Source organism: Arachis stenosperma, chromosome 2 (assembly GCF_014773155.1).
Source record: "Arachis stenosperma cultivar V10309 chromosome 2, arast.V10309.gnm1.PFL2, whole genome shotgun sequence".
NCBI lineage: Eukaryota > Viridiplantae > Streptophyta > Magnoliopsida > Fabales > Fabaceae > Arachis > Arachis stenosperma.
Window position 1 is genome coordinate 6,958,432 of NC_080378.1, and position 16,321 is coordinate 6,974,752.

A 16,321-nucleotide genomic window follows, 5' to 3' on the forward strand; every position below is an offset into this window, starting at 1 on the left:
TAATATAATAATAAAATAAATATAAACAAAATAATAAAGTATTAAAATGTAAAAATGATCATTATTTTTATAAAAACAAAATAAAAGTACTAATAATAAAGAAAAAATAATTAAAATTTATATAATTATTTAATTATACTGGGTTAACCGGTTTGACCAGTGACTCACTGGTTAAACCAGTAATCCAGTGACCCAGTAACCTGACCGGTTTGATCACCGGTTCGGTTCTGACAACTATGGTAATTCTTCTGCCAAATACACGTAAAAATGTCCCATAAGTCCAGTATTATATTTGTTTTCATGTATGAACTCAGCAGTTAATATTTCGCCATCCTGAATCTTGATAGAGCCTGGTTTTGGATAACAACCAGACATTCCAACAACATAGCCTTTTTCATTTCCTGGCTCTTCTCCTGTGCCGTATGTTGGTTGAACTGCACATAATACCTTTCCATTCTGAAGAAAAGCAAAAAAATAAGGACAAAGATATTTTAAAATATTTTACTTCTTAAGAAGATGAAAAATTAAGAAATAATATTACTTAATAAACAAATATAGAATGGTCAGCTAACAAAATAATTTATACATAGTTGTAAAGACTATATATGAAAAATTGATAATTACCTCCCCATATAAAGTTGCATTAACGATTCCTGGATGCACGTGAGCTGTAGAGTAAATTAGATTACCACCCTTTTTCATTGGGATCTTTGTCCTTTTAATATGATAATGTTCAATATCAGTATTTTGCGGAGTGATAGAATACTCTACCTGCAACAAATAAAAAAGTTTTTATGGATCATTTACTATATAACTAAAAAAGAAATTAATACTCACTTCATTTCATAAAAAATATTTTTTGGCCAATCTAATTACCTATGATAAATTATGTCACCATGTGAAATACATGAATCATGCATTTTAGCATTCAATTGAAATGAAATATACTTGTCACTTACCATACAATTATGAATTGGTTCGGAGCCATTATATGTCACTTGATCAGTAACATCAAGTATGTAAAACTTAATAGGTACTTGGTATTGATCCCAATCAACCCATGTTACTGTATATTTAAGGGAAGCTTTTCTCTGTTGTCTGTTATTATATCCTTGTTGTAATTTGCATTGAGAAGTCTTTTCACAACAAAAAATTCCTCCTTTATAATCACTAGACATTGGTTTCCCATCAATACCGGTTTTGCTTACAAAGTCTTCACTTTTGACATTATAATAGTCACATCTGCATTCGGTGCAACCTTTTTTGTCTTCTGTACCACGTGTATCAATAACCATGATATTGAATAACCATTTCTCTTCATTATACTCCTTTGGGACATTCTCAGGGTGCGTACCTACTTCTATTCTAAATGGATCTGGTAGTTCTAAGCTAGTTTTTCGTGCATCAACTCCAAGCCCCCAGGAATATGAATTAACACTACCCTGGCATACTCCATCGTTTCTTCTAAAATACTTACCGTATATGGGCTGACTTTGATTAGCTTGACGTGACATGGTGACATTTTCAAAATATCTTAAAACAAAATAATGGTGCAGGTAAGCTTCATATAATGGCAAAGAATTTCGATGTTCATCAACTAACTCGGCTTGAAAATTCTTGATTCCGATGTGTCCTCTTGGAAACTCAATATCGAATAAATCTGTTATCGTAACCTTTCCTGGTTCCAATACAAATTGCTCACTATAAAAAGTAGCCGTCTTGATATGATTTGAATTCTCATATTGTTGTGCGAATATGATGCTTGATTGCAACAGTATAATTGTTAATGATAGTAATAACACTTCAGGTATAAACTTCATGTTTTCCTGCAAATCGTCATATTTATATGATCATCAATCATCATATGTTTATATGTTAATCTATGGAAATACCAATCATATGTTTATAAATTAGGAAAACATGTTAAGGAAGACAAATAAAATATTAAACCATGTGGAACTTGAATAAGACATATGAAATTGAAATTCACATAACATGTCAAAAAGACAAGTACCTTGTTGGAGATTCAATTTTTGATATTTGAAAAAATAGTGGAAGGTGAATTTGTATTGATATGAAATTTTTGTATGTCTACTGCTTTTATAGCAGAATCTAATGCCAATTTTGTTGAATTCTCAATGCTAGATCCCTATTTTTGGTGGGCTTTCTAACTATGTGTGCCATTTGTTAAAAAACCTTGTTTGTTATTAGTTCCCAATTAATGTAACAGTATTTTTTATTTTTTTTGGTATACATTAAGTAACAACTTAATTCCAACTCAACTATGAATTCATCTTAGTTGCAAAATTGTTTAGATAATAAGATATTTGTTTAGATTTTGTCAAATTTGTTTTTTAACCTTATCCTCTTCTTATGCGACTCTTTTGATATTTTCGCCAAAACAAATCCACATGAATTTATGTTATAGTTCAAACTAACACAAAATTTGAAAGTTAAAAGACTTAATAAAGTATAAAAATTATTTAGTAAATTAAATACGATACTATCTTGGTATAGCGTATATTTAATATTCCTTTTATAATCTCTTAATCTGATAGATGGATACCCTCTTTCTATTTTCTTTGTATTTTTTTTAAAATGACCTATTAACTCAGTATTTAGAGTATTGCTTTTATACGGAAATAGTTCTGCAAAACCATAATGTGAAATTCAATTTTTTTATTTATGATAAAATAAAATTTCCAAAGTTACAAATAAGTTTAATAAAATTTTTATTTATTTTTTTTGGAGCTTTATGAAGTACAATTTCCTCTAATGGGGCATCTAAAAAAAGCACGTTTTACTTTTACTGATTAAAAAGTCTAAACTTTTTTTTTTAATAGATTTTTTGTGTCATTAACTGAAAATTTATATATCACTTTTGTTTTTATTAAGCTAATTGTGTGATATTGAACAAAGAAGAGGAAGATGATGACGACGATAATGATGATAATGAAGGAAGAGTAAGAAGGAGGATGATCGGAGGAGGTGGTGGTAAAGGAGGATATGGTGATGACGACGACGACGACGACGACGATGATGATGATGATGATGATGATATTGATAATGAAGGGGGAGGATGTAAGGCCCACATCGGTTGGAGAGGGGAACGTAGCATGCCTTATAAGGGTGTGGATACCTCTCCCTAGCATGATGCATTTCGTCGAGTGAGTGTGGGGGCTTCGGCTATCATTCCTATCGTCAAAGACAAAACTGTGAGGCCTTGTGTGCCAAAGCGGACAATATCGTGCTAGCGGGTGGTTTGGGCTGTTACATTATGGTATCAGAGCAGTTCATTCCTATAGAGCCTGAGGACAGACTGAATATGCCACTGTGCATTCTCTGTGTAGGTGTCTATGTGCTAGTAGGATATCTAACTGATATAAGTAGCATACATGTTTGTGAGCATGCATTTGAGACTCGTGGATACGAACGAGGTAACTGGAGGAAAAATCCTAGGACCGAATCGATGCGAGGATTCCGAGATGGAAGCTCGGGTGCTGGTACGAGCAATATAGGACAATACTATAGGTCCATGACCCTTACTGATTTCCTCAAGAGTGGTCCACCCCGTTTTAACGAAAATGCCAATGCGTTGGAGGCTGATCGGTGGTTTCTAGATGTGGAGAGATTCTTATACACTCAGTACGTATCGAAAGTACAGTCGGTGGAAATAGTTACTTACATGTTGGAGGGAGATGCTCAGGAATGGTGGCAGGAGTTATATCACAACTTGCAGATAGAGTTAACAGATATTCGTTGGAGTAAATTCAAGACGGAATTTTACGGGAAATATTTCTTACATGCGATTCGCATTGCAAAAGAATTGGAGTTAATGCAACTTAAGCAAGAAACTATGTTTGTTGCTGACTATACCCGTGAATTCGACAACTTGTGACATCTCTCAAGAGTTTGTCAAGGAAATCCAGCTGACTATGAGGCATGGAAGTGTGTTCAATATGAGAAAGGGCTTAGAAGAGACATCTTCAATTGCGTGAGTCCGCAAAGGTTAACCAATTTCCTTGAGTTGGTTACATAAAGTCAATTCGCAGAACGTTACTCCATAAAATCAGCAATATTACAGAAAGGCAATGGAGAGACTACTCCGGATGAGCCGCATAGAGCCGGACTAGGCGTATGTTGCAAGTGCGGGAAGCCGAGGCATATAGCTCGAGACTGTCTGTAACACCCTACCATACAGAGTCTTATGCTTAAGTCATAATTCAGAGATGGCAAGGTATTACGACCTCTAAAATAAAAATTTAGTACGTATAGTAGTATGAATGATTGATTATAACTAAGAGCCTTTGTAGAAAAAGGGGTAAACAAGAAAAATCGCAACTCAAAAGCGCAACACTCCGATCGTTAACGTAACGAACAAGGATAAACCAACGCGAGATTATATATATACAGAGGAGTGTCAAAAGCAGGAATATCAAGACTCAAGATCCAGCTGCGAAGATAACCGGTCCGAGCATAGCAATATATACATATGATAAAATAAGGAAAACCCCAAAGGAAACCCAAAGGGACACAAATACATAAAACTTATTCTCCAAGATCTCCCATAAGAGGAGTCATCATAGTTTGTATTATTTAATGGAGATAAAAGTATCTAAGCAAAACATATAAACCGAAACATAGTTCCGAGAACAAAGGATCTTCGCAAATCTAGAAGTCTCCAGCATGCCTCAGCGGGAAACCTCACGTCTTGCATCTGAAAACCACAAAATCCGCATGGGTGAGAACCAGAGGTCCCCAGCATGGTAACAGCTTCCACATATATAATACATAATAATAGAGGAAAGCCAAAGGCAATCCTAGAACTTCCTCCAGATAATATCAAAGCTTATAAACAAGCTAAACCATATAAGGGCATCTGACTAAAGATTCTTCAGTCTAACTAATACTTCCCTTTCCAATTCCTTCAAACCTCCCAACCACCAGCAGGAGTATATTATAGCAAACACAGTTATATCAGACAAAGAATATACAAATAGGAGCAGTTAAGACATTTAGACAATTAGCAAGTAATATGCAGTCAAATAGGCAATCTCAAACAATTCACATAGTATGCATATGATGAATGCCTGTCCCTAGTGGCCGATGATATCATCTTGTCGGTTATAGAGCCAACCCGACAAGTCCTGGTCGCTAACCATTGGACTGTCCCTCTGTCGCGCATCCCCAACTCGAGTTATACTCGTTATAAACTTGATCATAAACATGATCCATATCCATCACCCTCACTGGTGAATATTTCGGGGGCGAGCTCATCCGGGTCTTTCACAGTGCCCGGCCACACTTACGACATAGGGTCAACAGAGTCTCGAGCCTCCACCTGGAGCACGTGGTGGCTAGCCACTGCTTCCTCCCAGGGATCTCGTGCCTCTGATAGTGGAAGTGCAAATCTCAATTATCAATAATTCAGCATAAACATGCATGAATTCTCATCCATGGATCAACATCCATATCAGCCATCCGGCTCACGGTTCAGTCCAGAACCAGCCAATATTCATACCATGCACAGCCTTTCCGGCTCATGGTTAAATCCATAACCAGCCATCCGGCTCACGGTTAAATCCATAACCAGCCGTTTCATTAACAATTATAGCCTTTCGGCCCATGGCATAACAAGCACTTCCACCACCATCCTCCGCATCTCACAAAATCATCTTGATCCTCATTGATCATTCATTTTTCCCTTGCTTCACTCGCAAGTTACCTCATTCACTAGCCCCTTTTTAATAGCTAGGCATGTCATAATGATTTAAGACATAAATGGTGAGATCGGAGGCTTAGAAGTATGAGATTTGGCTTTTAAAACTCAAAAATCAACTTTGGGATGAAGACAGGGCCACGCGTACGCGCACTCCACGCGCACGCGTAGATGGCCTCAAAAACTCATTGACGCGTAAGCGTCATGCACGCTAACGCGTGGATTAAAAATTTGCCAATCGACGCGCACGCGTCAACCACGCGTACGCGTGGGTGCTCTCGTGCCCCAGGCACAAAGCTGGCACGGTTCTGGCACAACTCTCTGGAAAATGGCTGGGCATTGGGTGCAGCACCATCGGCGCGCCCGCGCACACCACGCACACGCGTGGATGGCGTTTTCTGGAAGATCGGCGCGTACGCGCCAAGTGCGCCCACGCGCAAGGGGTCATTCTGCTAAAAATTTTCTAAGTTAAAAGCTGCAGAATTCACAGATTTAAACCCCAATCTTCCAACGGACATAACTTCCTCATTTTAAATCGTTTCTCACCCGTTCTTTGAACGGCATGGACATCCCGGATCCAATTTCATTTCTAAACAGATTTGGTACAAAACAGAGATCCGTAGTCCAAGTTATGTCCCACCAAAGTGTGCCCAAAAACCATATTTTCATACAAAACCACAAAGTGCCATTTTCAAAACAAGCCATTTCCAACTCTTTTTAAAACCAATCAAAACATGCCAAGTTCATCCCTTTTTCTTTGAAATCAATCAAAATATATCAAATTCAACATCAAGCCTCCTCAACTCACACATTGACACATTACCACAATTTACCAAAATCACTATTTCATCATTTTACCCCACTTCACCCAAGTGGCTCAAACTCAAACACATTGACATATCATATACTATTCCTCATGCCAATTCTCAACAACACCAATTCCAATAAATCATTATTGTACACAATCAACATCATACTCACCAACAACATGGTTCAACCCACAATTCAACCATAACCAATCATCAAGCATATATCACAACACGCATATTTCTCATACATCATACCACCAAGGCATCAATAATCATCATCACATATATGACCACATCATATATCTCAATCATTCAACAATATCAACAATTCAATGCCTATCTTAGGGCCTCTAGCCTAAGTATTTCCTACCACATTACATATTAGATACGGAAAACCGAAATCATACCTTAGCCGATTTTCCCAAGCTCCCCCGGAGTACTTCCAAACCACTTATCCACAAGCTCTCAAGGCCTCAACACCTCCAAGAACAGATTTTTCACCACCAAACCCTTTCCAAGCTTTTCAAAGTCACCAATCAAGCTCCAATATCCACACATACACAACCTAAGCCACAACCATCATACCCATACACAACATCTCAAAACCCAAACATCATAGAACAACAAAATTACACTAGGGTTGAGAATCTTACCACACCCAAGGTCCAAGGAGACAAGATTAACCTTCTCCTTCAAGAGAGTTGGGTCCTATAACATCAAAGAACCCAAAATCTCAACATTTTACCCATGAAACTCGAAAATAAGGGCTGGAATTTCGAACAGAAACACGTGGCTTACCTCAAGATTAGTTGTATGGGTTTTTTAGAGCTCTCCGCGGTGAACGCGTGGCCGCAAAAGGAGCGGCAATCGGAGCTCTAGATCAAAAGTTATGGTGGTTTGAAGATCAAGTGAGAGATAGAGGTTTGAGAGAGTGTTCTTCCCCCATTTCCTCTCTTTTTCAGCGTGTTTGGTGTTGTGTGAGGAGAGAGAGTGCTGAAAACTAGGGTTTTGGTTTAGTTATGTTGGGCCAAGGGCCCACTTTGGGTCCGGTTGGCCCGGTTTGGCCCGTTCGGTCCAATCTTGGTCCGAATTCTATAAAATTGGTACCAAAATTCTCGTCTCAGTCTCCTCTATCACATTTAGCCATAAAAATCATATTTTAGGCTTTCTAGAATAAATTCTCATTTATGGGTTAATTAGCCGTTAATTAACCGGGTTTTACACTGTCCACACAAGAAACGCCGGGATGCAGTCGAATCCGATCTTCAGACCCGAGGTAACCATAAGCTAGCAGTAGAGTTTTTAACTACCTTGCGTATCATTAATATATGTATGAACCATTTGTGAAGCACGACAAGTTTTGATGATTGTGGAGTCCGAGCCGATGGTTAGTCAAAGACTACTATATGTTGAGATGGTATCAGAGCCAGAACCCGGATCGATGTGCCAACGAGGGTGCTGGGCTCCTTAGGGAGGTGGATTGTAAGTCCCACATCGGTTGGAAAGGGGAGCAAAGCATGCCTTATAAGGGTGTGGATACCTCTCCCTAGCATGACGCGTTTTGACGAGTGAGTGTGGGTGGCTTCGGCTATCATCCCTATCGTCAAAGACAAAACCGTGAGGCCTTGTGTGCCAAAGCGAAAAATATCGTGCTAGCGGGTGGTCTGGGCTGTTACAGAGGAGGAGGATGAGGACGAAGAACAATGAGAATGAAAACGATAACGGTAACATAAACGCTCATATATAAATTTAACTTGGTTGAACTTAGTTAAAAAGAGACTTGATTATCTAGAATTTTGATGTGTAAAATTTTTGCACTAAAATATACATATTTGAACTTAACTTCTGCCTATTTTTACTTAATTATTACCTATTTTAACTTCTATTATAAGTGGAAACTATTTGATTAATTTAAATAATAATATAAAATATATTATTATTATTATTATTGTTGTTGTTGTTGTTGTTGTTGTTGTTGTTGTTGTTGTTGTTGTAAATTTTTATTTGTTTTAATATCTTATTACATGCTATTAAATATTTAACTCATTACAAAAAAATTTAATTCAATTTTTATATATATTTCATGACTAATGTAATAAATTTATTTATTTTTAATATTTTATTAATAATCATGAATATATAAAAACTTTAAATTAATATTTTTAGGATGACTTAAAATATTTTAAGCTATGTGATAAAATATTAAAACAAATAAAATTTATTACACTAATGACAAATATATATATATATATATATATATATATTAAATTATATATTATTATTGTTATTTAAATAAACCAAATAACTATTACAACTTACATATATAACTATAATGGTTATTAATAGGTATTTTTAGCAAAATAAATTGAAGTATATGTTATTTTAATCCTTGAGAAAAAGAGAATATATATTTTCTAAATAGATAAAAGAGATTATTATTTAGAAAGAGAAAAGTGATACAATTTATTTTAATATATTATTTTTTTTCTTTCTTTTTGTTATATTTACTTTTATATTTTAAAATTTTGCATATATACCACTATGATAAGATATAATGCACTACATGTAACACATGAAGGTGAGTTGATTTGGGAAGAAGTTAAATCACACGGAAAAAAAATAATTGTATGTACAGTGGGGATGGCACTTTAAGAATTGGATAAAATTGAAAATTGAGATATGAGCATTTTCTCTTACATTAGGGGATGAAACTAATCTAGCATTTTCAGCATCTTTGAGGGATTTTTTAGGATTTTGATACTTTTTTATTAGCCTTCTTCTCTTCATACCTGTAAAAATATAAAAGAAATAAGAGAAAACCATATTACTTAAAACAAAGAATAACAACCATGTATAGATTCACACTTTATTAGTCTTCTTTTCTTTAATGTGTTTTACACAAGCATATTCTCATTCTGTCCATGTCATTTTGGGGAAAAAATTGCTAATTTGTCCTATAACAATATTATTTGGATTGAATCCTAATTACCAAATTTATATATCCTGTAACACCCTAACTATCAAAGCTCACGCTTCTGGCTGTGCAACTCTGATAGCTCGGACATTACGACGACACTTATACTATTTAATACTAAAATATGAGCCTGTTTAAAACTTTAAACCGCAATACCGCTCCCAAAAATACTTTCGTTCGACAACGTACATCCATAGATACCATACAACTTACAAAAGCTCATCAAGAGTGCATCCATATATATACATATATATATATATATATATATATATATATATATATATATATATAATATTACAAGCATTAACCAATACAATTCCTATCCCTCTTACAGAATATATCAAGGTAAAGGCGAGGGTACAAAAATAATAATCTAAAGCAATACAGAGCATCTCAACAACAATTAAATAAACTCTTTATGACTTCTGCGCCCATATCCTGAAAGGGAAAAAATATAGGGGGTGAGAACATCATCCTCGAAAGGGTTCTTAGTAGGGGGTTTTTGGGAATTACTGTAATAGGATACGTGAAGATAAATCGTACCAGTGATTAATAACCGTCTTATGCCTCTTTTCAAAAACATCAGTTTACAATAAAAGTAAAGTCGAAAATCTTTTCTAAAAGAGGAACCGTTCAGTTCTCAAAAACATCAAAAGCCTTTCAAAAGGTTTATCTATACTGAACCAAAATAGCCTTTCATATTTTTCCAAACCAGAAACATAAAACCGAAACCAACCGTTGGTCCATCTCAATCCAACCACGGCCCTAGGCCCAAGCAATCCAACCATCAATCAAATCACCACAATCCAACAGAGTCCCAATTGCAAACACAGATAGGGAGTTCAAGCACAAACAAACAGTTACAGCAAGTAGAACAATTAGCAGTTAATCACAAAGGCAAACCATGTACAATATGCACACCCAAACAATGTCACATAGATGCATATGATGCATGCCTGTCCTAGTGGCTGATGATATCATCTGTCGGTTACCAAGCCAACCCGACGTGTCCGGTAGCTAACCCGGACACAGTCTCTCTGTTGCGCATTATTATCATTAGAGGGTATCTGCGCCCTGTCGCCATTAGAGGGTATCTGCGCCCTGTCGCCATTAGAGGGTATCGGTGCCCTGTCACCCTTACAACCAGAGAGAAAACACAAGCATACTCGCATACAACATTCATCTCAGCCATCCGGCTTAAATACACAATTCATTCAAATGCATACATGCATTTGTACTCTACCATGGATCACCATCCATCTCAGCCATCCGGCTCACGGTTCAATCCAGAACCAGCCAATTTATCAATAAATATAGCCCTTCGGCTTAAATTCATAATTCATAATCAGCCATACGGCTCACAACTCATTCGGCAATCAGCCATAGTTCAATAGCATACACAGCCATTCCAGTTCATAACAAAATAGCACTTCCACCATTCAACATCATCAAATTCATAAAACCGGCATTTAAGCCATAAATCACTTTTCTCAAGCCATTTCACTTTGAAATCAAATTTCAACTCTTTTCAGCGTTGGCTTTAAAGATCTCATTTCTCAAATCATCTCAGGCTCATAAACCAAATTTATTCAAAGTGAGTTCCCTTTTTTTAAAACAAAATCACTCCCGGCATTCTCTCTCCAAAACTTCCAAAACCATGGCAAGTTAAGGATTTATTTCAAAGTATTCAAAATCACCCATCCAACAATGGGATTTTATAACAAAAGCTTCTCGGCAGAGTCCCAAGTCTTTAGGGAAGGTCAACTTATATCAATTCCTTAAAATTCATTGAAACTCTTAAAATCATGGATTCTCGGTTCAAGTAAATAAAATTGAATTTATTATGAAACCGACCATACAAAATCACAAGTTTCAACCCGGTCCAAAAATCAACTCATTTGAAACGGAACCGGTTCATTTGAATCAAACCACTTTCAGGTTTCTTTTTGGAACCCATTTTTCTAACTCTTCCAAAATGCCTCAAACTTGATTACTCAATCAAAAGTATAGGTTCCTTTAAAAATCACTAAAAGCTCCTTTTTATATTGAGATCAATATTAGAGCATCATTCTTTCCTTCAGTGATTCAAACGGTAAAAATAGTTCATTTCTAAATAAGTCGAACTCAAGGCATAAAGTTTACTAAATAAATTAAGCTTGAAAACATAAATATTCTCTTAGTAAATCAAATAATACAACTTCTCAAATCCAACCCTTTTCAAATAACTTTTCAAACAAGACTAGGATTTTATAGAAATTTTGGCAGCACTTCCCCTAAAACTTGGACTTTTGCCACCCAGTCCGGGTCCTAACTAAACCGTTCCTCATTCCTTTTCAACAACACAAAACCAGAAATCAATTCAAAGCATGCTAAATCCAACAATTGCCTTAGTTGCGTATCTCAAGGATACTATTTCAAAATTAACTCAATATCAATCGATTTAACTCATTTCCAAGGCTTTAAAGAAACGGCTCAATAACAAATCATTTGTCCAAAACCGAATCAATTAAAGTAAACCAGGCTGAATTCAAAAGTGCATTCGACTTTTCAAATCATCAAAACAATTAACTCAAATCAAATCAATCCTCAGCGGATTAAACTCAGATTTCAAATCTTTAAAGAATTAACTTCAAAATATTACATTTCACAAAGCCGCACAACAATTCAGCCAAACCAACATCCATAATCATTCGAGTCAATCAAATAATACATAAGGCAGATACAATCACCAAATACACAATATCTCACATCAGTATCCATATGTAATAATTCCAATACATAAAACATAGTTTTTGGAAAGCGCCTCTACCTCAAAATGCAATTCCATAACCCAAATAACTCATCAAGTCTTTCCCGCCTCAACTCGAAATCACCGGCAACCAAAACCTCAGCTCCCAGCCACTTTCGCAATATCCATCGCAACACTAATCGCAACGTACAATAACTGAGATTCAATCTTATAGCGATTAACGCCGCAAAACCTCAGCGTATGATAACAGAATAGTAACTAGAGAGCTTTCAAATCAAAAACGCTTATCGAACGAAGAAGGAACGGCTGAACCAGAACAGCGGCGATCTCTGAACCGGTTTGGCTGCAATCCGGCAACCACCTCAAGCGGCAGCGGCGACCGGACTCCGGCGATGAAGACCGAAACCCACATACAGAAACGGTAAGGCTTCCGGAATCTTAAACGAATGAAAACCGAATTCAAAACCCTTACCGGCAGAGTTCTCCGGTGACGGTAATGGCGTTTTCCGGCGGCCAGGCACAGCGACGTGAGTCAACACGGAACTAGGCAGAGCGGCAGCAACCCATTGGCGGCAGCGGCTTCCTCAGGCGGCATGGACAACGACGGCACTGGCTTCTGCAGCAGCTCCTCGCGAGCGTTCTTCCCTCTCTCCTCCATCGATGGTGACAACAATGGCACTGGCGGCGAGGCGCGGCGGGGCACGAACGTCGGCGGCTTCTTCGGTGGCGCCAGGGAGCGACGGCGATGCACGAAGCTTCTCCCGCGACGGCAACAGCGCGGTGGCGGCGCTACAGAGGCTCCTGGGTCGCGTTCTTCTCTGCGATCTGTCTCTCTCTCTCGTCGGGTTCTCTTCAGGCGATGGTGGTAGTTTTCTCGCGGCACTCTTCTACCTTGAACGGCGTTGATGACTTCCTTCTTTCTCGGCGACAAGGATGTCGGCCACAAGCCCGCGAACCCCTCACCTGCGAGCCATCCCACATCGTCAACGTTGGTGGCACCAGCAGCATGGATTCGTTGGCAGGGCGCAATGGCGCGGCGCCGAGGCGTGGTGGTGACGCCCTTCCTCCCTCCGGATCTCCCTTTCCTGCTTCCCCCTTTCTTTTTCCGCGTTTGTTCTTCTATTCATGGAAAAAAGAAAACTGTGTTTGACTTGTGCCGCTGAGCAAGGAAGAGAGGGATAAAGTGTGACGGCTGAGTGAGGAAGAAGGGTAAGAGTGTTGTGTTGTGTAAATTAGGGTTAAGGGCATTTTAGTAATTTCACATAAAAATAGGTATAATGTAGTAATTAGAAATAAATTCTAATTCAACAATAACAGTGTATAAAAATACCATTTGCTCATCAATTCCACACTTTATTTTCAATAAAATGTCCAAATCCAAAATTTAGAAATAATATAATTAATTTCTCTATTTTCCAAAATAGCAATATCAATATATTAAAATATTGATTATTTAGTCCATATCATATAAAATCCTTATTATTTCATAACTATCAACTTTATAATTTAAATATAGAAAATAACTCAATAATTATAAAATTGGATAATAATCATAACTCGTCTCAAATCCAATAAATCAAAAATTGCCTTAATTATCTCTAATAAAATAATTTCTGAAATTAAGGCTATAAATAACTATATGATTTGAGACTTACTCATAAAAAGACTTTTCAAAGGTTTTGGGTCTTACATATCCTACATATATAACTTACAATTATTTACTCACAGCAATAACCAAATTAATACACAATCCTAATATACCATGATATCTATTTTTACGCATACTCAAGCACAAGTTCTTATATGTATGATTGAATGTGTTTTGAAGGTAGAGAAAAGCCTCCAAAGTCATCCACGAGCAGTTAGAGTAATTCTTACTCGCTAATATGGAATTCATGTCGATAATTCTAATTTGGCTATGAATTTTAACCCTACAATGTAGAGGATTTAATCCTATTGGCTCTGGTCTGTTGCTATGAGTAGATTTTTAGCTGAACTAGTCAGTCCTATAAACTTTTTTTTTATTCTTATTAATTGTGTTCGGTTGAAAAAGGTAGGGCATGACAATGAGAAATGGCCTCCAATCCCAAAATGAAAAATAATAATAGAAACAAAAAAAAATGGTTGATTTATAATTCCTTAACCATATTTAGATGTAGCTGAAGTATAGTTCGTTATTACATGAATTAATGCATATGTTCCTTAACTTCATCCTAAAAAATGTTGCCTAAGAATGTTTAGTATTAAACAAGACTTTAACAGAAAATGAATTGCATTCATAAACACCAATACAAAAAACCAAGAAAGAAGAGAATGCGAGTAAATTAAATACATTAAATTAAAATCAATTGAAAAAAAAATTCACTTTAGAAAGAACAGCAAAAAAGAATTTATATAAAATTATAAGATAATACATCAAAGAAGAGAAATCCTCTAAACTTAAAAGGGTGAAAAAAGCAAAGAAATTATTACAATGAAGATTACAAATACTACTATAACAATTAATTAGCAATGCGTAACAGGTTTAATACCATCTCCTGCACTAAAAAGTTCATCGTACTACTCATGTTCCAAATTGCTTTGAACCAACAAAAAGTAATTACAAAAATCAAATTACAATTGAAGATATTATTTCCTCACTCACCGAAAAGTAATAGGCTAATAGCCCCTTTCTTATTCAAGTAGTGCCGATCTGTAAAAAAATTGAATCATCACTACGGCCAAACTACTTATAGCGAATGCGTTGAACATGAAATGTAACACCCTAATGCTTTTAAACTGAGTTAAGCTTTACTTGGGTTATATTTAGTAGCTGATATTTAAAACCTTGCGAAATTTTTAAAGAAATATGAAATCTTTTTATAAAATAATGTACATGTGTAAAAATATTGAATAACTAGTTTTTATTAGAATAGTTATTAGTTGAAAAATATAAGTGGATCTAGAAATACTAACATGAAAAAAATGGGCATGCTAAACTATGAAGGCATAACAATGACAAGCTTTACTCATACAAAATAATTATAACAAGAAACATCATAGGTACAATTTGCAATCACTCAATAAAATAAAACAAGATACACAGAAAATCCTAATTCTCTTAATTTGTATAACTATGGCTAAAACAATCGCATATTCTTCCTTTTTAAGGAAAGCTTAATGTTTTGTATCTACGTCCTCGATAGCTTCTACTAGTGCACTTGTCTTTTCACCTCAACTGAGCAGTGTATTGCTTTGTACTGCATCGTTCCTGAAGATGGTACGGGGAGAGGGGTGAGAAACAAAAGTTTCTCAGTAGTTTATCTATATGGTGTCATCGTATCCATCCCCAGCCACTCCGAGTTTTAAAATAAAAACAATGATAATGCAATGTTGTCCAATTATTATTTTCAAAAGTCCTTGTTAATCGGAGTGGTGTGACTTTTAGATGCTTCTCATTTACTTATGTTATGACATGTGTGATGCATACAAAATGCCTATAGCGTTAAAACATATAAATATAAACTCATAAACTTTGGTATAATGTCCTCATAGGCCATAAAGCAAGGCAAAATAAATAATAAATAAGAGAAGAATATTAACATTGGTATAGATAAGTCAAACAGAATAGATCTGAATAAAATAAAGATCTTAAACAATATCACCCATCAAATAAAAAGGAACTTTGAATAAAAGAAGAATCTTTAAATGAAATAATAAACATAATCATAAATAAAAAAATATAAAAGAAGAACAATCATGATCACACTTTTCATTGTACTTTTCATTACTTTTTCTCATAGCTTTTATGGAAGGTATTGAGCTCAAACCGGTATAAAAGGTGGGAGTCCCCTTCCTTTACCGAAGGTTCTTATCCCAAACATTTTGGCGATCACCTTCCCTTACCAAAGGATCATCTTGATCGATCACCTTCTCTTACCGAAGGATCATTCCCTCAGTTCAATTTACAATCAAGGTTATTTAGACATACACAAGAAGAGAGTCATATCAACAAAGATATATTATTATATAAAATTGATGGAAGTCTCCTTTCCTTACCGAAGGTTCCTAAAAGTTTGCTGATCACCTTC

At 36.0% G+C, this 16,321-nt stretch overlaps 1 protein-coding gene across 1 annotated transcript in view; it reads right to left on the reverse strand.

Moving 5' to 3' along the window:
* Positions 1–317: 317 nt before the first annotated feature.
* The window catches only part of LOC130957377 (uncharacterized), a 31,986-nt gene continuing 15,982 nt past the window's right edge, over positions 318–16,321 (reverse strand). Inside the window, exons 6-8 of the mRNA XM_057884240.1 lie at positions 960–1,678; positions 625–771; positions 318–413 (exon numbers count right to left, since the gene is read on the reverse strand). Coding sequence (XP_057740223.1) covers positions 318–413; positions 625–771; positions 960–1,678 — 962 coding nt within the window. The remainder of the gene's footprint in view (positions 414–624; positions 772–959; positions 1,679–16,321) is intronic.